The sequence below is a fragment of the Osmerus mordax genome, chromosome 2 (assembly GCF_038355195.1).
Source record: "Osmerus mordax isolate fOsmMor3 chromosome 2, fOsmMor3.pri, whole genome shotgun sequence".
NCBI lineage: Eukaryota > Metazoa > Chordata > Actinopteri > Osmeriformes > Osmeridae > Osmerus > Osmerus mordax.
In genome coordinates, this window is record NC_090051.1 from 1,483,783 (window position 1) to 1,506,873 (window position 23,091).

The following is a 23,091-nucleotide window of genomic DNA, read 5'->3' on the forward strand; positions in this document are numbered from 1 at the left end:
TTTTTTTAACGTATTTTACTCATTTAATTTCCTCGGTCACTGTCATCCAGTCAGCGACTTTTTAAGGAACACATTAAGGACTTGTGCTTGTTAATGAAAGGAAACACCGCTCTGGGAGTTTCCGCCTGCAGAGCACCCTCCCTAATGGCAGGTTTAGGCTGCAATTGAATGTCAGCTCTCACTGCATGACTACACACCCATATTATAATTGTAAGTCTTGTTTTAGCCTTGTAATATAGCAGTACTCCATCACTTGTCTTTCAAGTATTCGCATATTATTATCAACGTTCCTAACATACCAGGCCTCCGTTGAAGAAAAACGTAGCTGCATAATGAGTAAGCATTTAAAGTAGTCACAAAATCATAAAAGCAATAATTCTGTCAAAGTGCCTTTCATATACAAACAATCGAGCTACTTTTACGGCAGTGTAAAGCTTCATGCGATGTCGTTAACAAGGAGACGGAGTCAGAGAAAACACACGCACGGTAAACCGTGGAACTTGTTACTCCTGCTTGACAGGACCTCTAACTGCACCAGGGTAGTGTGTTCCTCGGATGGCTACCGTGTCTTTTCTTTACCCCCTCCAGCACAGAACTATTTATGAATACCATCTGCCGGGGGTGATTTGGCTAGAAGGAGGGTGTTGGTACTGTATGTCAGAAGGTCCAACACATTGGCTAAGGTAAGTTAGTTTCATTATATTCGTCTCGATATCTAAATGACAGAAACTCAAGCGACTCTTCGATCTTATGCTGCTTTACAATTCAAAGAACATTTAATTAGATGCGGATCATTTGATAATTTGAAGTTATTTCATTTAGGCGCACGCTTCTTTACGATGCATTATATTTTGTCTCCCGATTGACCAGCAGTATCATTCGGGACCGTAGCCTACTGCTGATTTTAGAAATTAAATATTGTTTCTTTTTACTTCCATCAAAATGCGCGTCCTCTGTTACTGTGCTAGACCACCCGTTATTTCTGTAGGTAGCCTGATTGGATGCGGTGCCTTTGAGAACGCTATGAGAGAGGTATAGGGTACGTTCCTCAACTATTTGTTACCCAGCAACAGTCTCAATGAATGGCTGGCTGAACAAATCCTATTATTTTAAGAATTGACACCATTATTGGATCAGACGCATCCCGCTGAGTAGATTTATCCCAATATTGCTTTCAGACAAAGTGACTCCTGCAACCAGTTTAATTTGTTTTCCTTCTAACTTCATATGAAGAGTTTAGTCTGGTGATGGTGGTGCTAGTCTAGCTTTTTATGCGCTGCATTAAAAAAGCGCCGGCTAAACATATTGTGTTTACGAATTCTGCCATTATCCATATGTTGTGTTCTGCATTTTGGAGTCCTAAACTCTTATAATGGTATGTATACGGGGGGAGGGGGGGCATTGGTGATCGGTATTCATGTTTATTCCTCCCAGTAACAGATGTCTTTGACACCCGGAGATCCTCTGTACGCACGCGTGCCACCAGCCAGGTCTCCACCCTCTACCTGCATGCGAGGAGCGCACCTGGATCCAACAAGACGGAAGTAGTTCGCAGAGATTGAGGATTAACTGTGCTGACTGTGACAACTAGACATCGGATAACCAACTATTGGAATCTGCACATTTTTGAAGAATTTCCTAAAGCTATAACAAGATGTAATTTCATGGACTTTTAAACTTTGAGTGGACTACAGTTCTTATTATGTAACGTCCCACACGGTAAGTGAGTATTACTTTCCGAAAAAGAATGTATAATTGAACTGGAACAGGCTGACAATTGATAAACCAGGATATTCATATTGCCCCGTGTTGGATGCGTAGTAACGTCTATGATGAGAGTGTTTTGGAAAGAGTTACATTATAGTGGCTAGTTCTTTTCACGGTTCATGTGTGGAATGTTGAAGTTCAGTGTGTAAGTATTTCAAGTGTGGTGACATGGCAAACCCTGTCCAACCCACTTTTTAGTCACACAGTCAAAATAAGAACACACCTCTGTTTGTTTGACAGGCACCTACTCACAGGGGTTTGTAAAGTAGCCTAGCATTAGTGGTGTGGTGAACTAACTTTGATTGAACTTTGTTTCTTTTCTTCAACTTTTCCAAACCAGGACCTCAGCTGATGCAGCCTCGCCACATCTCCAGAAGGATGACAGGCTTCCGCAGGATCCTGAGGAGGAGGTTACACCCTCTGAAGCTGGTCGTCGTCGCCCTGATATTCGTCACGTTTCTGTTCCTAATCCAGCGGGAGGTGGGCAGCCAGGACCCCCAGGAGGAGCCGTGGCTGAGGGAGATGGCTGTGAAGAGGGACGCCGTGCTGGGCATGGTCATGGGGGCCGTCAACAACTTCCGGGACGCCATACCAAAGATGCAGATCAAAGCGCCGGTCAGGCAGCAGGGCAGTGCGGACTCCGCGTCCTGCCTGCCGGGCGTCTACACGGCAGCGGAGCTGAGGCCGGCGCTGGAGCGGCCCCCGCAGGACCCCAACGCCCCAGGGGCTTCTGGGAAGCCCTTCCACAAGGAGGGGCTGAGCCCCGCGGAGCAGAAGGAGAAAGAGCGTGGAGACGAGAAACACTGCTTCAACCTCTTCGCCAGCGACCGAATCTCCCTGAGCCGGGACCTGGGCCCTGACACAAGACCTCCGGAGTAGGTCCCGCTCTCCATCTGACTGCATTCATCTCCTCTGCTCTCAGCAGGGATGAGTGGTGCTTCATGTGCTTTGAGATGGCAGGGCGTTTCCACGCCATCTCTCATTCGTGTTACATTTTGTGTGGTGATTTGGCTTAAGTCAACGGTACCTTCTCAGACGCTTTAACCCTTGTGTTGCCTTCGGGTCACAATGATCCGAAGGTTCACAACGACCCATCGTTGTGCTGCGACAACTTTACCCAATACAAAAACAAATAAAAAGCATTTTCTTTTAACCTTCGCGCTGTGGGGGGTGTGAGACAGCCCGACGGTTAAAAGAAAATGCTTCACTTTATTTTTGTATGAGGTAAAGTTGTAGCAACATGTGGGAGGGGGGTCACAATGACCTGCAGATAACACAAGGGTTAATTAAAAGCATGAATGAGAATGGGACCATTCTGAAAACAATGCAGCGCCCCCTGCTGTTTTGGTTGCAGCTTAGTTTTATTCAGCCAACTGTCATTTAAAAGGGGAACTCTTACTTGTCTTACTGGCTTAATATAAAAGCAAAGTCACATATCGGAAGACCACAGGGGGAAGAATGGATAACATTAGATAATATGTTTCCAACAGACATGACTGCTGGACCCAAACAGCTCTCTAATATTTGCTCTAAGTTATTGAGGAAAATTTCCCTCAAACCACAGGGAGCGTTTTTCTGTCTGAAACATTGTTTGAGCATGTCTGCCCAGTTCGTGTGGCCAGTTGTAGAAAAAAAAGTTTTGCTTGGCTAATTAAACTAGTCTGTGCATGTTCCTCCTGGTTTAAAAGGGTAATTTACATAGAATCTATCCCAGTCTGGTGTTGGTTGGCATTTCAAAGTCCTCCCCTCACATCCTAGTGTCACAACTGAAATGGACGGCCCTCTGGGGGTCAGTCCTCAGGTGTTGGAACTGTGGCTTCACTGTGCCTGCCAGGGGAAGGGACGGGGCTTCACTGCGCCTGCCAGGGGAAGGGGCGGGGCTTCACTGCGCCTGCCAGGGGAAGGGGCGGGGCTTCACTGCGCCTGCCAGGGGAAGGGGCGGGGCTTCACTGCGCCTGCCAGGGGAAGGGGCGGGGCTTCACTGCGCCTGCCAGGGGAAGGGACGGGGCTTCACTGTGCCTGCCAGGGGAAGGGGCGGGGCTTCACTGCGCCTGCCAGGGGAAGGGGCGGGGCTTCACTGCGCCTGCCAGGGGAAGGGGCGGGGCTTCACTGCGCCTGCCAGGGGAAGGGGCGGGGCTTCACTGCGCCTGCCAGGGGAAGGGGCGGGGCTTCACTGCGCCTGCCAGGGGAAGGGGCGGGGCTTCACTGTGCCTGCCAGGGGAAGGGGCGGGGCTTCTGAGAGAGACCCAGCATCTCTGTCCTCTTCTTCCAGATGCATCGAGCAGACATTCAAGCGCTGCCCTCCCCTGCCGACCACCAGCGTGATCATCGTGTTCCACAACGAAGGCTGGAGCACCCTGCTGAGGACGGTATACAGCGTCCTGCACACCTCCCCCGCCATCTTCCTCAAGGAGATCATCCTGGTGGACGACGCCAGCGTGGACGGTAGGGCAGCCCCCCCCCCCCGGCCCGCCAGGACCACCCTGCTCTCCGGCTCTGATTTCAGACATCTCACTGGGGCCAGGCGGCCTCTTTGGTGTGCCATGAAATGTGCAGCAGGGAGCCCCAGCTCTGGGGCTGGGGGAGAGGGGAGGAGGAGGCCAGGGGGCTGGGGGAGAGGGGAGGAGGAGGCCAGGGGGCTGGGGGAGAGGGGAGGAGGAGGCTGGGGCTGGGGGGGAGGAGGAGGCCAGGGGGCTGGGGGAGAGGGGAGGAGGAGGCCAGGGGGCTGGGGCTGGGGGAGAGGGGAGGAGGAGGCTGGGGGAGAGGGGAGGAGGAGGCCAGGGGGCTGGGGCTGGGGGAGAGGGGAGGAGGAGGCCAGGGGGCTGCTAGTGAATACTTTCCTAAGCGCAGCTAGCTGGGGTGGTGCTGAGCTGTGAGTCGGTTCTCTCTCGTAAACAGGCCCCCAGGCTGAGCGAAACGAGGGAGAGGGGGACTGGGGGAATGCAGCCCGACTGACACTCTAAACTCTGTCATTTGTTGAGAATGGCCTGCTATTAAGGAGTGTGGAGCAGTGTGGAGCAGCTATACCCTGACTCTGTAGCCCAGAAACTGGTCAGGCATACTTGGCACTCTGCCATGCTGGGGATGGTGGCCAGACACCTCTCTCTCTCTCTCTCTCTCTCTCTCTCTCTCTCTCTGCCTCTCTCTGCCTTTCTCTCACTTGATCTTTCTCTCTGCCTCTCTCTCTCTCTCTCTCTCTCTCTCTCTCTCTCTCTCTCTCTCTCTCTCTCTCTCTCTCTCTCTCTCTCTCTCTGTGTCTCTGTCTCTCTCTCTCTGACTCTCTCTCTCTCTCTCTCTCTCTCTCTCTCTCTCTCGCTGCCTCTCTCTCTCTCGCTGACTCTCTCTGCCTCTCTCTCTCTCTGCCTCTCTCTATGCCTCTCTCTATGCCTCTCTCTATGCCTCTCTCTATGCCTCTCTCTCTGCCTCTCTCTGCCTTTCTCTCACTTGATCTTTCTCTCTGCCTCTTTCTCTCTCTATGCCTCTCTCCCCCCCCCCTCTCTCTCTCTCTCTCTCTCTCTCTCTCTCTCTCTCTCTCTCTCTCTCTCTCTCTCTCTCTCTCTCTCTCTCTCTCTCTCTCTCTCTCTCTCTCTCCCTCTCTCTCTGCCTCTCTCTCACTTGCTCTTTCTCTCTGCCTCTCTCTCTCTGCCTCTCTCTCTGCCTCTCTCTCTCTCTCTGCCGATTGTACAGTTAAGAGGGGATGATGGTGTCACCACCAAAGCAGTGTGGAGGGAAAATTGGCCCATAGATGAATAGCATATTCTGTTACTGTACTGTTAGTTAAGTTAGTTAAGTTTATTGCCAGGGCAGTTAGAGAGCGTATGATTGTGTCACTAGTCAGGCACAGAACGTCCCAGCGGTCCCTAACTAGCTCTGTGTTCCCGTTCTGTCCCCAGAGGTGTTGAAGGACGAGTTGGACGAGTACCTGAAGCGTCTCCATATCGTGCGCGTGGTACGGCAGAGGGAGAGGAAGGGCCTCATCACCGCCCGCCTGCTCGGAGCCTCCGTGGCCAGCGGAGACACCCTCACCTTCCTAGACGCTCACTGTGAGTTCACACTCCCTGACGTCAGACTGGCTGACTCACTCACCACGCACACACGCACGCACGCACACACACCCAGTCCTCACTGGGGCAGTACAAGTGGGGCCTTGTCTTGGGCAAACCTGAGTGTCCTGTGTGCTTTGTTTAAGAAGGGGACAAGGTCTTTAAGAAGGGGACAAGGTCTTTAAGAAGGGGACAAGGTCTTTAAGAAGGGGACAAGGTCTTTAAGAAGGGGACAAGGTCTTTAAGAAGGGGACAAGGTCTTTAAGAAGGGGACAAGGTCTTTAAGAAGGGGACAAGGTCTTTTCGTAGCAAGGATTTAGTTTCTGTCAATATCATTGATATCATCTAATAATTCCATCTAATAATCTTATGTTAAGATGCCAAACTATATTTTCAAGCGGTTGTTTTGTCGTTGAGTGTATTTCATACTGTGCTTGGTTAATGACCAAAATGATGTTAGAACTATGCACTTCTGAGCCTTGATTTTCCGCTGCACTTTCTATATGCGTATTTGCCTGCCACTTTGGATGAAAGCGAAATGAATAAAACGTGATGATGTACTAACTGTCCACCTTTTTGAAATGTGAACCAGGTGAGTGCTTCAGTGGCTGGCTGGAGCCTCTGCTGGCCAGGATAGCGGAGAACAACACGGCCGTGGTGAGCCCCGACATCACCACCATCGACCTCACCACCTTTGAGTTCATGAAGCCGTCGCCGTACGGACAGAACCACAACCGCGGGAACTTTGACTGGGGCCTGTCGTTTGGCTGGGAGGGCCTGCCAGACCGGGAGAAGCACAGGAGGAAGGATGAAACCTATCCCATCAAGTACAATACACAAGCTATACTGTGGGAATATGCCTTTGTCCATGGGTCTGAGGGGAATGGTCTGCTGAATGTCTGCGTGTTAGTCAGTTTTCCTTTTGCTTTTTCAGGACACCAACTTTTGCCGGAGGGCTCTTCTCAATCTCTAAGGACTACTTCTATCACATCGGGAGCTACGACGAGCAGATGGAGATCTGGGGCGGAGAGAATATCGAAATGTCGTTCAGGGTGAGAGAATACGCAGCGGCCCTGCTGGTTTTTCGACAATCCTTCCTTTCACCTGTCGTCTGCGTGAGATGCCTCGCCTTCCAGGTGCATGTGGAACAGGTTACCCCAACCCTGTGTATGTGTGTCAGGTGTGGCAGTGCGGAGGCCAGCTGGAGATCATCCCCTGCTCCATGGTGGGCCACGTGTTCAGGACCAAGAGCCCCCACAGCTTCCCCAAAGGCACGCAGGTCATCGCTCGCAACCAGGTCCGCCTGGCGGAGGTGTGGATGGACGAGTACAAGGAGATCTTTTACCGGCGCAACCAGCAAGCGGCGCAGATTGCTAAAGATGTACGTCATGGGGTAGGGTGGAGTAGGTGGGTGGGTGACATGGTAGGGTGGAGTAGGTGGGTGGGTGACATGGTAGGGTGGAGTAGGTGGGTGGGTGACATGGTAGGGTGGAGTAGGTGGGTGGGTGACATGGTAGGGTGGAGTAGGTGGGTGGGTGACATGGTAGGGTGGAGTAGGTGGGTGGGTGACATGGTAGGGTGGAGTAGGTGGGTGGGTGACATGGTAGGGTGGAGTAGGTGGGTGGGTGACATGGTAGGGTGGAGTAGGTGGGTGGGTGACATGGTAGGGTGGAGTAGGTGGGTGGGTGACATGGTAGGGTGGAGTAGGTGGGTGGGTGACATGGTAGGGTGGAGTAGGTGGGTGGGTGACATGGTAGGGTGGAGTAGGTGGGTGGGTGACATGGTAGGGTGGAGTAGGTGGGTGGGTGACATGGTAGGGTGGAGTAGGTGGGAGGGTGACATGGTAGGGTGGAGTAGGTGGGTGGGTGACATGGTAGGGTGGAGTAGGTGGGTGGGTGACATGGTAGGGTGGAGTAGGTGGGTGGGTGACATGGTAGGGTGGAGTAGGTGGGTGGGTGACATGGTAGGGTGGAGTAGGTGGGTGGGTGACATGGTAGGGTGGAGTAGGTGGGTGGGTGACATGGTAGGGTGGAGTAGGTGGGTGGGTGACATGGTAGGGTGGAGTAGGTGGGTGGGTGACATGGTAGGGTGGAGTAGGTGGGTGGGTGACATGGTAGGGTGGAGTAGGTGGGTGGGTGACATGGTAGGGTGGAGTAGGTGGGTGGGTGACATGGTAGGGTGGAGTAGGTGGGTGGGTGACATGGTAGGGTGGAGTAGGTGGGTGGGTGACATGGTAGGGTGGAGTAGGTGGGTGGGTGACATGGTAGGGTGGAGTAGGTGGGTGGGTGACATGGTAGGGTGGAGTAGGTGGGTGGGTGACATGGTAGGGTGGAGTAGGTGGGTGGGTGACATGGTAGGGTGGAGTAGGTGGGTGGGTGACATGGTAGGGTGGAGTAGGTGGGTGGGTGACATGGTAGGGTGGAGTAGGTGGGTGGGTGACATGGTAGGGTGGAGTAGGTGGGTGGGTGACATGGTAGGGTGGAGTAGGTGGGTGGGTGACATGGTAGGGTGGAGTAGGTGGGTGGGTGACATGGTAGGGTGGAGTAGGTGGGTGGGTGACATGGTAGGGTGGAGTAGGTGGGTGGGTGACATGGTAGGGTGGAGTAGGTGGGTGGGTGACATGGTAGGGTGGAGTAGGTGGGTGGGTGACATGGTAGGGTGGAGTAGGTGGGTGGGTGACATGGTAGGGTGGAGTAGGTGGGAGGGTGACATGGTAGGGTGGAGTAGGTGGGTGGGTGACATGGTAGGGTGGAGTAGGTGGGTGGGTGACATGGTAGGGTGGAGTAGGTGGGTGGGTGACATGGTAGGGTGGAGTAGGTGGGTGGGTGACATGGTAGGGTGGAGTAGGTGGGTGGGTGACATGGTAGGGTGGAGTAGGTGGGTGGGTGACATGGTAGGGTGGAGTAGGTGGGTGGGTGACATGGTAGGGTGGAGTAGGTGGGTGGGTGACATGGCGATGTTTTACCCAGAACGTGGATTGTGGTTCCCCCTCTCCTCCTCCTCCTCCTCCTCCCTCCTGCTTTAGGACAGAGCCTCGAGGCATTATTAATCCCTCCATAACAGTAGCTCTTTCTCTGGAATGTTTTTCCTCCTGTCTCCCATCCCACATGGTCCTACAAATGTTTTCATTTGTCCTGCAGACCATTTAGCATCCCCCCTCCCCTCCCTCATAATAAGACAAGTCTAGGGAGCCCCCCACACCAGCCTGTCTGTTGGTTGCATGTAGTATGGACTGAGTTGCATGTGCAGACACATTCTACAGCTGGAACAGACAGTTCAAGGCACCATGGCATAAAGCGCATGTTCCTCAGAATGTGTGTAAATAGTTGGTCACTAATAGGTTGGGGCGCTGAGGGTCTGGAGCAGGGTAGCAGACAGGAAGGCTAGGAGGTGTTAAAGGACGTGTACAGGGCGTGTTGTCCTGTAAACTTTTATCTCCAGGCTATTAACAGCTGTCCGGAGGCCGCACCTGCAGGGAGAGGGGTCCACCCTGCAAACCTCTCCCGCTGGCTTCCACCAGTTATCAGTTCGGACGGCTGTTAAGCGCATCCTGTTCATTATGGCTCACATCTGTCAGTAGTCTCTCGGAGGAGTTCAAAGGGCAGTGAGCTGGACAGCTCACTTCAACACCCCTAAACACCACACGGTTAGCTTGACAGTTGGGGTGTGTCTACGAATTAATTACAATGGTCTAGGTTGTACCTTCCATAATATCCCGAGATATTTTGACTTGGTCTGTCTTGTGGTAAATATCATTTTTTTCTGCTGCTGCTGCTGCCTTCAGTACCTCACCAGCAACCCCTCAGCCCCAGTCTGCGGCCTACAGGAAGTGCTATTCAAGCCTCTCCTGCCAGTTCAAAGGCTGGCCAGAGTGAATAATGATGTTCCCTGTGTGACAGCCTGCTGCTTGCTGCATGTTTCCACAGAGAGCTTTCGGAGACCTTTCCAGCCGCGTGGACCTCCGCGAGCGTCTGCACTGCCAGAGCTTCTCCTGGTATCTGAAGAACGTCTACCCTGAGGTGTTCATGCCCGATCTCAACCCGCTCTACTTTGGCTCGGTAAGCTAAGACGCCCACACCCCCCCCCCCCCCTTCCTTCCTTCTGGCCCCCCTCCTGTTTCCAGAACCGCAGAGTGCTGTGCCTGGTCGATGTGGGTTTCCACCCAGAACCTCCAGAGGATTGTGCTCCAGACCAGAGGAGAGAGGGAGGAAGAGGAGAGAGAGAGAGAGGAGAAAGAGGAGAGAGGGAGGAAGAGGAGAGAGAGAGAGAGGAGAAAGAGGAGAGAGGGAGGAAGAGGAGAGAGGGAGGAAGAGGAGAGGAGCGAGAGAGGAAGAGGAGAGGAGAGAGGAAGAGGAGAGCAGCACCTCTAGCCTGCCTTGAGTGAAGGGGCTGGTGGAAGTCTTGTTTGAACAGCTTGTCTGTTACTGAAAATAGCTTCTTCTTCCCCCCGACCTCCTCCAGGTGAAGAACCTGGGGAAAGACTCGTGTCTGGACGCAGGAGAGAATAACGAGGGGGGGAAGCAGCTCATCATGTACCCGTGCCACGGCCTCGGAGGAAACCAGGTCAGACGCAGCCCGGCCGGCCGACCCTGTCATCCCTCTCCTCCCTCTCCTCTCCTCCCTCTCCTCCCTCTCCTCCCTCTCCTCTCCTCCCACTCCTTTCCTCCCTCTCCTCTCATCCCTCTCCTCCCTCTCCTCTCCTCCCACTCCTTTCCTCACTCTCCTCTCTCTCCTCTCCTCTCCTCCCTCTCCTCTCCTCTCCTCCCTCTCCTCTCCTCTCCTCTCCTCTCCTCTCCTCCCTCTCCTCTCCTCCCTCTCCTCTCCTCCCTCTCCTCCCTGAACGCAGCACGGTCGTGTGTTTAGTGTGTTTCTCTCCCTCAGTATTTCGAGTACTCCACGCACCATGAGATCCGACACAACATCCAGAAGGAGCTGTGTCTCCAGGGGGTGGACGGGGCCCTGAAGCTGGAGGACTGCCACTTCAAGGGCAGGAGCACGTCCGTGGGGCCAGAGCAGAGGTGGGAGGTGAAGGAGGTGAGTCCAGACTGCCCCGGAAGCACACAGCCCGCATCGTAAAACCCCAGATCGATCACACATCATGTCAATGTTACAAGAAGATAACAAGTGGAGCCCAAATGGCAGGAGTTTATATGTACGGCTCTGGTAGCCCTAACGGGAGAATCCCATCGTCTAACAGTTGGTTTTCCAGTGATGTGAGAGGCTGGATGTTAACATGGTTGTATCTTGTTTACGTAGAACCAGCTGTTCTTCATGCCAGGACTGAACCTGTGTCTGACCGCCCGCCACGGGTCGCCTGCCTTAGCCTCCTGCAACCCCTCTGACCGCTTCCAGCTCTGGGTCTTCACCTGAGGGGGGTCTCCTGTCCCCCCCTGAGGGCGGTCTCCTGTCCCCCCCTGAGGGCGGTCTCCTGTCCCCCCCTGAGGGCGGTCTCCTGTCCCCCCCTGAGGGCGGTCTCCTGTCCCCCCCTGAGGGCGGTCTCCTGTCCCCCCCTGAGGGCGGTCTCCTGTCCCCCCCTGAGGGCGGTCTCCTGTCCCCCCCTGAGGGCGGTCTCCTGTACACCTGCAGGATAGACTCGTCCTCAGAGGAACTTTATCAAATAGCAGTCGGCATACTTTTTAGATTTTTGGATCAAATCTATTTCTTTATTTATTTTTATACTCGGATAACTGAACTACTGCTGGAAAGTTTAGGACTTCAAAAACAAGTACTGTGTGCAACCTCCGGAAGGAAGCATTTGAAAGCTTTTACTTAAAGCTGCAAAACTGACTACTTTTCGTTTTCTTTCTTTTTTTTCCCGGGATTTGGGATGTAATTTATGCCGGTCTTTCAGTTTAGTCAAGACTGTCACCTGGAGCTGGGAGCCGATCTTGAATGGAACCGAGGAGATCATCTTTTGAAGAAAACCACTGTGTATTATCTCCTTTAACATTTTTCATTTACTTTTATTGACCTGGGGGCTTCTTATCTATTATTTAGTTAGTTACATACTGGACGTTTTGTGCTTTATTGCCCACACTGAATAATTTATACATCTTTATGTCAACAACTGAAGTGGACACTCAAGAAAATGCAATAGTCTAGGCACCAAAGACGCACCAATTTCCTTTCTATTTACCGGAATGTTTTATGATCTAGATTATTCAATATGTTTCACTACTGCCTTTTTATCTGCACGTGTAGCGGACGTGACATGCCTGTTGCAGTGCAGAGAACGCCGCAGGTACAGACAGCCAGCACTAGGGGGCGCCATGGCTCCTCAACGCCGCAATGCCTTTTGATTTCCCCTGATCGTTTTTACGAGCCAGTTCATAAAAATTAGCCAGTTCATAAATATGATTTCAGTGTTTAATAACAACATTGACCTGTAAAACACTTGTCAACATGTACTTGAGTTAATTTCACCACAGCAACCAGTTTATTTGGTGTTTCTACTTTTTCCATCTATTATTTAGACAAAAGCTGAGTTATTCTGTGAAACTTCTTTGAAGTTATTCTCAGTTTTTCTTAGATATTTTTCCAAATAGGATGTTTCTGCCATTCTGGTAGTCATATTGTGATTCTAACATTCTAATCCAGATTTATTGGTTCATAAATAAATGGTGTTGCATTTGTCTGTTTGTAGACATCATTGCTCATAGATCAATTTCAAATGTATCTGTAGCCAGGGAATCTCTTTACTTTTTTAACAATGTTATGTTTGTCAGTTATAAGTGTTTATTAAATTAAATGTTTTTGTACTGTCAGTCAAATACAAAAGAGATGTCAGTACCTCACATTGATATCATTTTGATGTATTGGGGCCAGTTTACAGAAGCGACAGCTCACGAGCACTGTTGAATGAGTGGACTATTGAACATGGGCTATATTGTTAAATATGAAATACTGTTTGTCAGTGAAACAAGGTGAAATTTCTGGTTGTGGTATTTGTCTTTAGGTATTTGCATTGAACGAGCTGTCTGTGCCTTGGAAAAGAAAATAATTTCCATTCATCTACTACTATTCATCCATAACTGTCAAATAAATTCTTGATTGATGGTATTTTCTCTTTGTCATAAATTGGGTTATTGTCACTTCATTTTCCTGCCAGAAGAGGGCGTGATACCACAAGCTCGGACGTGGTCATCCTACTACCTGAATCTGAACCACTGAAGGCACACTGTGGAAACAGCACTGAGGGCACACTGTGGAAACAGCACTGTGGAAACAGCACTGTGGAAACAGCACTGAGGGCGCACTGCGGAAACAGCACTGAGGGCGCACTGCGGAAACAGCACTGAGGGCACACTGCGGAAACAGCACTGAGGGCGCACTGCGGAAACAGCACTGCGGAAACAGCACTGAGGGCACACTGCGGAAACAGCACTGCGGAAACAGCACTGAGGGCGCACTGCGGAAACAGCACTGTGGAAACAGCACTGAGGGCGCACTGCGGAAACAGCACTGAGGGCACACTGCGGAAACAGCACTGTGGAAACAGCACTGAGGGCGCACTGCGGAAACAGCACTGAGGGCGCACTGTGGAAACAGCACTGCGGAAACAGCACTGAGGGCACACTGCGGAAACAGCACTGAGGGCGCACTGCGGAAACAGCACTGAGGGCACACTGCGGAAACAGCACTGAGGGCACACTGTGGAAACAGCACTGTGGAAACAGCACTGAGGGCACACTGCGGAAACAGCACTGAGGGCACACTGCGGAAACAGCACTGAGGGCACACTGCGGAAACAGCACTGAGGGCGCCCTGCGGAAACAGCACTGTGGAAACAGCACTGAGGGCACACTGCGGAAACAGCACTGAGGGCGCACTGCGGAAACAGCACTGAGGGCGCACTGCGGAAACAGCACTGAGGGCACACTGCGGAAACAGCACTGAGGGCGCACTGCGGAAACAGCACTGAGGGCGCACTGCGGAAACAGCACTGAGGGCGCACTGTGGAAACAGCACTGAGGGCGCACTGTGGAAACAGCACTGTGGAAACAGCACTGAGGGCGCACTGTGGAAACAGCACTGAGGGCACACTGTGGAAACAGCACTCTTGTGGACAAGGTCGGTATTCACACATGGTCTCCCTTCATTTTAATTCAAAGTCATGAATTGTTAAAAAGCAAAAACGCAACCAGAAGTGTATCTACAGTCTGAACTCAAAACACATATTGAAACATACCATTTTGTGCAAAAAGCTATTTCACATAGTCAAGATCATAATAACTAACCAAGTTAACAAAATCAGGCACATGTAGCTGTACAGTTCACAACCATAATAGAAACATAGGACAATCAAGACAGAAGTGTTTTTACTCAACACAGAACTGTTTCAGTAAACCACAATAAATACACAATTCATGTCAATATTTCATTCATTATAAATACCAAAAATAATAAACACAGCAGAATTACTTAAACTGGATGCAACGTCACGGTTTCGATCCTTCTCAAATGCTTTGGCACTCAGTCTGTCTAGACCACGTTCGAAGCATTGATTGCCTGACAGCTGTACATCACACTCTTTGTTTTGTCAGATAACCTTGCCTGTCTCTAGTCGAGCGCTGAAGCCACGAAACGACACTGTGGACCGTGGTGTCCCCTAGCCTTCCAGGGGAAGGACTGGTGACAGGGTCTTCCACGTGGACGAACATCTGGAGCATGACTTTGAGAGTAAAGTTTATATCCTTCTCTAGTTTATCAGTTTGAATGATGGCGTTCTGTTCTGAAGAATGTATTGTTCTCTGCATGGTCTTTATAAGGTGATGAAAGCGAATGCGTCTGGATTTGGCTGTGTCCTGGTCATATTAATTACTGATATGCGTCTAGGGCTTGATATCAACCTGATTGTCCAACCTTGAAGACTATTCATCTTTGAACAGCTTTTCATTACTGAGTATCTACTTGTGTGTGATATGGATGGTTCTACCACTGACCATTAGAGCGACGCTCCAACATATAAAACTGAAGGAATATCTTTGAAGGAGGCCATCTCAAAGACTATATTGCACTTCAACATAATTACTTGTGTAAGGTTCATCAGGGTCTTCATGAATGAAGTTGTTAAATTGTCATATGAAACAGGAATGTGCAGTGACAGGGGCGTGACCACTTGTGTTCCACTATGACTTGTAAATATGACTTTATATTTATCGGTCATGTAACATTACGTCAATTAAGGCTCGCTAACAAAGATTCCTAATCAAACTGAGCTAAGGCTCCTTCACATGAACATTATCCTGTCAATGTTATGGTTGGGTACTTGATGTTGAAATGATGGCAAAGTGCTACATCAGTGAATCCCTGTATAGACCGTCAAAATAATTTAATGATGATTAATAAATACATTATTTATAGTGGCATCCTTGTAATTTTCAGCATCCATGAATGATATTCTAGAGATAAATATCAAAACTACTAAGTATGTGAACAAAGATAAGAGAGGACATATTTTTCATTTTGAGCAACATCATATCAATGTTCAAGTATGTGTCATTTACAGGATTGCATGGCACTGGACCCCTGTCTGAAAGTGCAAAGATCTGACTTTTTCAAATGCCTCCAATAAAGATATGCTCTTGGCAATGTAATGCCTTGAATCCAGTTACAAGCCACTGAGTATTTTTCATGCTTTTACAAACTAAACTAAGAAAAGCATGGATTACAAGTGACAAAACAAAAAGAACATTTGTAAAGTACAGTACCATACATGGATGTCTTTATAAACCCATAGCCAGTTTCTCATAAACGCTGCTGTTATCTCCAAAGTAGCATGCTTATCATTATCAAAACATTAATATAAGTACAGTATACATATACTCCAGAACCAATAAATAAACTGTGACAAGAAACCTTTTTTTCTGCACGTTTGACACATAAGACATAGAAAAGTTCCATTGACAATATTGGCTTAAAACTAGAACTTCTGAAGTTACAAGATACATTGCACAGGCTAAGAGCATTAATGTTTAGTCTAGTTGACTGCTTTCATCGTCCAGTTCAGATCACCAGGGAGACCAATAACAGGCTTCCCCTCATAGACCTGCAGCTAAATCATTTCAAAATCAAAACAGTCTTGAATTGCTTCAACATTTTAGGGTCAAATAAAAGGCCATGACTGACTTCCTGCCCAGTTTCAGTTGGTCAGAGTGTCTTCCTGAAGGAAAACAACCATGAATGTAAAGACACCTGGCCAGACAGGCATGTTAAACGGCTGCTACCTCAGGGCACTGCTCTGGCAGCACAAGGTCCTTGGTGTCTGCTAGAGAGCGCTCTTCAGACAACACGCCACTAACACCAGACCCTTCCTGTGGCTGCTTGGCGGGTGAACACGTCCCGCTGCTGCCTTGGGAGTTGTTGTTGTTCAGGAAGTCCGTCTGGCTCGAGGGCTGCGGAGGCTCCTGGAGGGGGGGGGCTTTGGACAGAACACCGGCTTCCTGCTCTGGTGAGCAGCAGACTGCTGGGGTTACCAGGGTTACCGGGGTTACCGACTCACCGCTGGTGAGAGAGAAACGGTGGCTTGCTGTGTACTGTTGGTCTGCCTGGCTGGGGTAGTCTGTGTACTGGTCTGGAGCCATACTGAACGGTCCTTGAGGCATGTTCCCATTGGTGGCGCTGACTTGAGGCATGTTCCCATTGGTGGCGCTGACTTGAGGCATGTTCCCATTGGGGGCGCTGACTTGAGGCATGTTCCCATTGGGGGCGGTGACTGTGTCTTGGAATGATAAGGCTTCTCCATAGCCCTGGCTGGGCCGGCTGGACGCCATGTTGGCAGAGACGGCACTGGAGCTCTTCAGCTGGTAGTACTCTGCTGGGGAACTGTGCAGGTAGGAGGTTCCGTTGGCGTGGTCGTCGTGAGCGACGGAGCCCTCGGTGTAGAACAGGACAGAGGACAGGGGGGCGGAGTCAGAGAGGGACACAGGCGGACCGGTCCCGCCATTCTCAAAGTCCTCAGCCTTATCTTCATCGTCTTCATCGTCTTCGTCCTCTTCGTCCTCGTCCTCAGAGTCACTGTTGGCTAAGCTCTGAGTACTGGAGTCGGACAGTCCGCTGCAGACACTGCTGCTGTCCTCCTCGTCCTCCTCATTGTCCTCATCTTCATCCTCGTCTTCATCCTCATCATCCTCCAGGGGCTCGTCCATCTCGTCGGGGTTCTGCAGGTGCATGACGGCCGTCTGCTGGACGGGGTCCAACAGCGAGTAGTCCAGGCCGGGCTGGGATTGGACCAGGGGGTTTCCGTTGCCAAGGCCGTTTCCGTTGGCTTCGCCATGGTAACCGTTGGCGGGGGCGACCTGCTGCTGTTCCCGGCTCTTCTCCAGCTCCAGCTTCATGATGGTGTGCAGGAAGTGGGTTCGCACGCGGATGGGGTTGAACTCCACCCTGCCCGCCCCGTTGCTGCACCCCTCCTTCGTACAGCCACACGGAAACGACATGCGGTCCACCTGCAGGTGACGACAACACAGGACTTATCAGCGTACCAGAGTGTGGCTACACACATACAATACAACCATGATTGGAACATTGGAACTGTGTTCATACTGTCGTATTGTAGTTGAGATGGTGTTGCACTGTTGCCTGGCAACATACAGACCGTTCCTTGGCTCTAACCTTCGCAATACTCTGAGAGATACACACTTCTGAACCTTGATTTTCGACTGTACTTGCAATATGCAAAATCTTTGGGGCACTTTGGATAAAAGCGTCTGCTAAATGAATAAAACGTAAAAAGTCAAGACAGTCTAGTCTGTCTGTAGCAGATTCCCAGGAGGACGATAAGAAGATGAGAGTGATGAGAAGACAAGCGTGACGGAAGAAGAAGATTAAACAGAAGAAGAAGAATATTAAACAGAAGAAGAAGATTAAACAGGAGAAAGGAAGATTAAAAGGAATAAGGAGGAGGAGGAGGGGGGGGTACCTGACACTTGATCCCTGCCATGCTACAGGCGCATGTCTCCGGGTCACAGAACACCCTGCAGTCGCAGCCGCAGTCCTCCCTGGACACGCGGATGGCCCGCAGCTCGTGCTTCTCCTCCACGTCCAGCTTCTTCACGCCCGACGAGCGCAGCAGCGAACGCCTCTTCTTGGTGGTCAGCGGCTGCAGGAAGAAGTACTCGTCCACCTCTGTGTTGTCCACGTCGAGGTCGTCGTCCGAGATGTCGTCCACGGTGAGGGCGTTGGCCTCCTCCGACTCCATGGTGCCGTTCTTGGTCAGCTGGAGAGGAGAAAGGGGTCGGGTTCAGGCCAGGGCGACACACTGCTGCACATCCATACAGGGAACTGGGGAATCTTCCAACATGTAAACAGGAAGTCTTTTCAAAAGTCTGTTAATAGCGTTTCATCAGGACGAATCGCAATATAATGACGTGCATCTCTAAGAGTATCTCTAGCACATATGGTCACACAATAAAGGCTATTGAAGATCATTGCATGGTTCTTTTCCCAACAAAAGCACGGTGTGACTGCGACGCAGCTCCTCTCGCCCCCACCTTCAGCCTGATGGAGTTGAGCTTCTCCTCCTTCAGGTGCTCCCTCAGCATGTCTCTGTGGATGCGCTCCTGCTCCAGGGCAAACTCCCCCAGGGAGTACTGCCTCACCCAGCTGTGCCTGTTGGACATGCCCAGGGTGCTGCCTCCCTGGCTGGGCACGCTGGTGAAGCCCTGCCTCCGGCTGAAGTAGTACACCGTCACGTTGTGGAAGTGCACGCGTCTGGTCCTCGGGCGCTTCTCCCTCTTCAGGATGGAGTGAGCTGCCGAGGGGGAGACACAGGGAGCGGTTGGGGACAGGCTAGTGGGGGACAGGCTAGTGGGGGACAGGCTAGTTGGGGACAGGCTAGTGGGGGACAGGCTAGTGGGGGACAGGCTAGTTGGGGACAGGCTAGTGGGGGACAGGCTAGTTGGGGACAGGCTAGTTGGGGACAGGCTAGTGGGGGACAGGCTAGTGGGGGACAGGCTAGTGGGGGACAGGCTAGTTGGGGACAGGCTAGTGGGGGACAGGCTAGTGGGGGACAGGCTAGTGGGGGACAGGCTAGTGGGGGACAGGGTAGTGGGGGACAGGCTAGTGGGGGACAGGCTAGTTGGGGACAGGCTAGTGGGGGACAGGCTAGTGGGGGACAGGCTAGTGGGGGGACAGGCTAGTTGGGGACAGGCTATTTGGGGACAGGCTATTTGGGGACAGGCTAGTGGGGGACAGGCTAGTGGGGGACAGGCTAGTGGGGGACAGGCTAGTGGGGGACAGGCTAGTGGGGGACAGGCTAGTTGGGGACAGGCTAGTGGGGGACAGGCTAGTGGGGGACAGGCTAGTGGGGAACAGGCTAGTGGGGGACAGGCTAGTTGGGGACAGGCTACTGGGGGACAGGCTAGTGGGGGACAGGCTAGTGGGGGACAGGCTAGTGGGGGACAGGCTAGTTGGGGACAGGCTAGTGGGGGACAGGCTAGTTGGGGACAGGCTATTTGGGGACAGGCTATTTGGGGACAGGCTAGTTGGGGACAGGCTAGTTGGGGACAGGCTAGTTGGGGACAGGCTAGTGGGGGACAGGCTAGTGGGGGACAGGCTAGTGGGGGACAGGCTAGTGGGGGACAGGCTAGTGGGGGACAGGCTAGTGGGGGACAGGCTAGTTGGGGACAGGCTAGTTGGGGACAGGCTAGACAGCGATGGCGAGGGGGGGAGACACAGGGAGCGGTTGGGGACAGGCTAGACAGCGATGGCGATTACAGGCGCTTCCTCTGGAGAAACGAGAGCTGGCAGTTAGACACATTCGCGCGTGGACGAGTGCTGCGTTTTGATGTCGGCGTTGCATTACGCAGTGTGAAAAAGCTAATTGTTTAGCCAATGTATTGACTGCGTGGTTATGTTTCGGCAGCAAACACAACTCACATTCATTGCATTGTTATTAAACCTAGTGGTGCAATATTCCTCTACGCCACAGGGACTTGTTCTCCCAGTCAACCCAGCTTTACAGGGTTAGGGTTCACTTCATCATCGCTCTGCTGCCACTTGGCATGCAAGGCCTCCGTGTGGCTTCTAAGGACAGATCTCTGGCAGGGAGGGGCGGGGAGCAGAGCATAAATAATGCCCTGGCAGCCCTGGAGATGTGGAGTAGTGTGGAGTGGTGGTTTTTACAGACACACACACACACAGCCTCCCCACTGCTCGCTCCCTGTTAGACAAACAGGAGAGAAATAAACCATCTGGTTCCAACAGCTCCCCACCCAGCACCATGAGGACCAAACACTCAGTGTGAACGGCCCTTGGTTGGAATCATTGTCTTCTGGAAACAGCTTCCTATGGTTTGGCTTGATGTGCTGAAGCACGTCGCACAGAGAAATGCAACTAAAATATTACAATAATTATCAGTTAACTGCATGCTTCCATTTCCTAGCCGACAGTTTTAATCCATTGTTATTGTGTACAATTGTACACTGTTATCTGTAGTTTAGATAAAAGGGACAATGGGATATGCCTGAGACTTGACACGTTTTGTTTGCAAAGCTTTTAAGGCGATCCTTTCTCAATCAATACCACCCAGTAGACTGCAACAGACTGGATGGTACAGTACAAGCCTTGGGCATCAAAGCAGGGTTATGGCAGACCCTCTGAACTGGCCTGTTGTGTGCTTTGCATTTCAAAGCTCTATTTTAAAGAGGAAAGAGACGACAGATTTCTGTCTAACCCTATCACAATGTCCCCAGTTAAAATAGGCACAAGGCATAGTATATGATGCTATTGTTTGCTATACTATACAATATTATGCTATCCTATCCCCTGCTATACTCTATGCTCTCCTACACTGTGCTCTGCTGTGCAGTGTGGTGCAGTGATGGGAGGCTGGAGGAGGGCTCTACTACACTGTGCTCTGCTGTGCAGTGTGGTGCAGTGATGGGAGGCTGGAGGAGGCAAGCTCTCAGTAGCAGCTGACAGGCAGCCTTAGAGGGCCTGCCACCCTGGAAACACCCTGGAAAACCCCCAGAAACACCTCAGGAACACCCCCTCGCCACAGGACAGAGTTCTGTCACCCCCCCAAAACGTCTGCAGTCTCCAGCTTTATCTATTAAAGTGAGTCAAGAACAAACGATTCATTGTTCAAACTGCAACCCCAAAGCAAGCCAGGAGACATCCAATAGAGAAAGGAACGGCTGCAAACAATCGCTTTTCTGACACTGTTCGAAACAAACTCAATGAAGCGATGTCGCAGGTTGCTGTTTTGCCAAACATGCTGTTGAAGCTTTCCTAAGGGCAAATAAAGGATCCCAGGTCCATTAGGCTGTGGAGGTTCTCCAACAGTTGAACACACTAGGAGCACAGCAGAAATACACACCCACACAGACACACAACACTGTACACACACACAGAGCCCAGGTTGCATCATCCCATTCATCTGGTGGGGCCTGTGTGCTGACAGGGCTCCTAATGAGAGACTGGGCTGCCTGGGCAGTCTTCTCTTTTATTACAGCCTCAGCTCTCTGCCTGCTGTAGCCCCCTCTCTCTGGCTCTCTCTCCCTCTCTCTCTAGCTCTCCGTCTGTGGTAGACCGCTCGCTCGCTCCCTCTCTTCAGCTCTTGCTCTGTCTAAGCTCTCTCTCCCTCTCTGCCCTCATTCTCTCTGTCAACCCTAAGTCTGGGTCTAGCACTAGTCCCAGCCTAGACTCCTGGTTGTCCACATCCACATCCTCTAGTCCACATCCTAGTCCACATCCACATCCTTTAGTCCACATCCTCTAGTCCACATCCTCTAGTCCCAGCATGAAGACCTCATGTTTGAGCGTACTGTACAGACACTAGTTTTCTTAGGACACTTGCACGAGCAGGGCCATTACAATACAAATTGTTTCCTTTAAAATACTATATTTGTGTATATCAAGTGAGGGTCGGTTCCCACAATAATTCACCTGCAAATACAATTTCCAGTATAACTACAGTAATCAAGAGGCATGGTAACCGTGTGACTAGTACCAGTGACCAGAACCTCTGTGTGACCGGAGAGTACCCCACACGTCACATGACCTGTCCTCTTTGTGACCAGAGAGTACTCTACACATCACATGACCTGTCCTCTTTGTGACCAGAGAGTACCACACACGTCACATGACCTGTCCTCTTTGTGACCAAAGAGTACTCCACACGTCACATGACCTGTCCTCTTTGTGACCAGAGAGTACTCCACACGTCACATGACCTGTCCTCTTTGTGACCAGAGAGTACTCCACACGTCACATGACCTGTCCTCTTTGTGACCAGAGTACTCCACACGTCACATGACCTGTCCTCTTTGTGACCAGAGAGTACCCCACACGTCACATGACCTGTTCTTGTCTAAACGGCCTGCATTTAGAAATACATCATATATGTTCAGATTAATAATAAATGAATAGAGTTCCCTTCTAGTAGCATAACCCAAACATATGTTGCTGTTCGTTTGTTGGTGTCTGGGTCAGTGCTGGCCTTATTGACCAGTGCAGTCTTTCATGTTCATGTGTGTGTTGCATGTGTGTGCTGCCTGCGTGTGTGTGTTGCGTATGTGTGTGCTGCGTGCATGTGCTACGTGCATGTGTGTGCTGTGTGTGTGTGTTGCGTGTCTGTGTGTTGCGTGTGTGTGTGTTGCGTATGTGTGTGCTGTGTATGTTTGTGCTGCGTGCATGTGTGTGCTGCGTGTGTGTTGCGTGTGTGTGTGTGTTGCGTATATGTGTGTGCTGCGTGCATGTGTGTGCTGCGTGTGTGTTGCGTGTGTGTGTGTGTGTGTTGCGTGTGTGTGTGTTGCGTATGCGTGTGTGTTGCATGTGTGTACTGCGTGCATGTGTGTGCTGCGTGTGTGTGTTGCGTGTGTGTGTGTGGTGACTCACGGGGGAAGGGATGTGAGGCTGAGGGGTTGACACTGTCTCTGCTGTCGCCGCTCTCACTGCAGGACTCCTCGTGGCCCACCTCCTGCAGCGAGGAGCAGGGAGAGGAGCACGCCTCCACTGCCTCCTGCAGCGAGGAGCAGGGAGAGGAGCACACCTCCACTGCCTCCTGCAGCAAGGAGCAGGGAGAGGAGCACGCCTCCACCTCCTCGAACTTCCTCTTCAGTATTCTGCTCATGGCCCTCGACACCTGGAACACACAAGCCGGCGCACAAACACGTCATTACATACCCCGCTCAGGGCCGCGGTCCTCGACACGATCAATTAGCGATGGAACCCAGAACACACCCCTCCCCTCCCTCCACCCCTCCCCTCCCCCCACCCCTCCCCTCCACCCCTCCCCTCCCTCCCTCCCTCCCTCCACCCCTCCTCTCCCTCCACCCCT

The 23,091-nt window shown here is 51.5% G+C and overlaps 2 protein-coding genes across 4 annotated transcripts; one reads left to right on the forward strand and one right to left on the reverse strand.

The window, feature by feature from the left end:
* The first annotated feature begins 544 nt into the window (after positions 1-544).
* On the forward strand, positions 545-12,884 carry galnt3 (UDP-N-acetyl-alpha-D-galactosamine:polypeptide N-acetylgalactosaminyltransferase 3 (GalNAc-T3)). 3 transcript variants are annotated; one of them, XM_067258648.1, is made up of 12 exons: positions 545-683; positions 1,435-1,719; positions 2,108-2,642; positions 4,040-4,212; positions 5,661-5,810; positions 6,403-6,637; positions 6,745-6,862; positions 6,991-7,191; positions 9,737-9,868; positions 10,272-10,373; positions 10,692-10,844; positions 11,067-12,884. In XM_067258648.1, the coding sequence occupies exons 3-12, from the start codon at positions 2,119-2,121 to the stop codon at positions 11,178-11,180; spliced, it is 1,902 nt and encodes a 633-aa protein (XP_067114749.1). In that variant the 5' UTR covers positions 545-683; positions 1,435-1,719; positions 2,108-2,118; the 3' UTR covers positions 11,181-12,884. The 3 variants fall into 3 exon arrangements, with proteins under 3 accessions (XP_067114749.1, XP_067114758.1, XP_067114767.1); XM_067258657.1 differs by having other exon boundaries at positions 2,116-2,642; XM_067258666.1 differs by lacking the exon at positions 5,661-5,810.
* A 2,664-nt stretch (positions 12,885-15,548) lies between these two features.
* Positions 15,549-22,890, reverse strand: csrnp3 (cysteine-serine-rich nuclear protein 3). Its single transcript, XM_067258784.1, has 6 exons — positions 22,846-22,890; positions 22,650-22,761; positions 18,302-18,561; positions 17,731-18,027; positions 16,530-17,257; positions 15,549-16,439 (listed from the first exon to the last, which is right to left on the reverse strand). The coding sequence occupies exons 1-6, from the start codon at positions 22,882-22,884 to the stop codon at positions 16,022-16,024; spliced, it is 1,854 nt and encodes a 617-aa protein (XP_067114885.1). The 5' UTR covers positions 22,885-22,890; the 3' UTR covers positions 15,549-16,021.
* Positions 22,891-23,091: the final 201 nt, after the last annotated feature.

Coding starts and splice junctions, on each gene's coding strand:
- csrnp3 (XM_067258784.1), bottom strand. CDS start 22,884: ATGAGCAGAATACTGAAGAGGAAGTTCGAGGAGGTGGAG. Junction 22,762..22,845: donor GGAAGTTCGAGGAGGTGGAG/GCGTGCTCCTCT, acceptor GAGGCAGTGGAG/GCGTGCTCCTCTCCCTGCTC. Junction 16,440..16,529: donor GAAGCCTTATCATTCCAAGA/CACAGTCACCGC, acceptor TGGGAACATGCC/TCAAGTCAGCGCCACCAATG.
- galnt3 (XM_067258648.1), top strand. CDS start 2,119: ATGCAGCCTCGCCACATCTCCAGAAGGATGACAGGCTTCCGCAGGATC. Junction 2,643..4,039: donor CCTGACACAAGACCTCCGGA/GTAGGTCCCGCT, acceptor CTCTTCTTCCAG/ATGCATCGAGCAGACATTCA. Junction 5,811..6,402: donor CACCTTCCTAGACGCTCACT/GTGAGTTCACAC, acceptor AATGTGAACCAG/GTGAGTGCTTCAGTGGCTGG.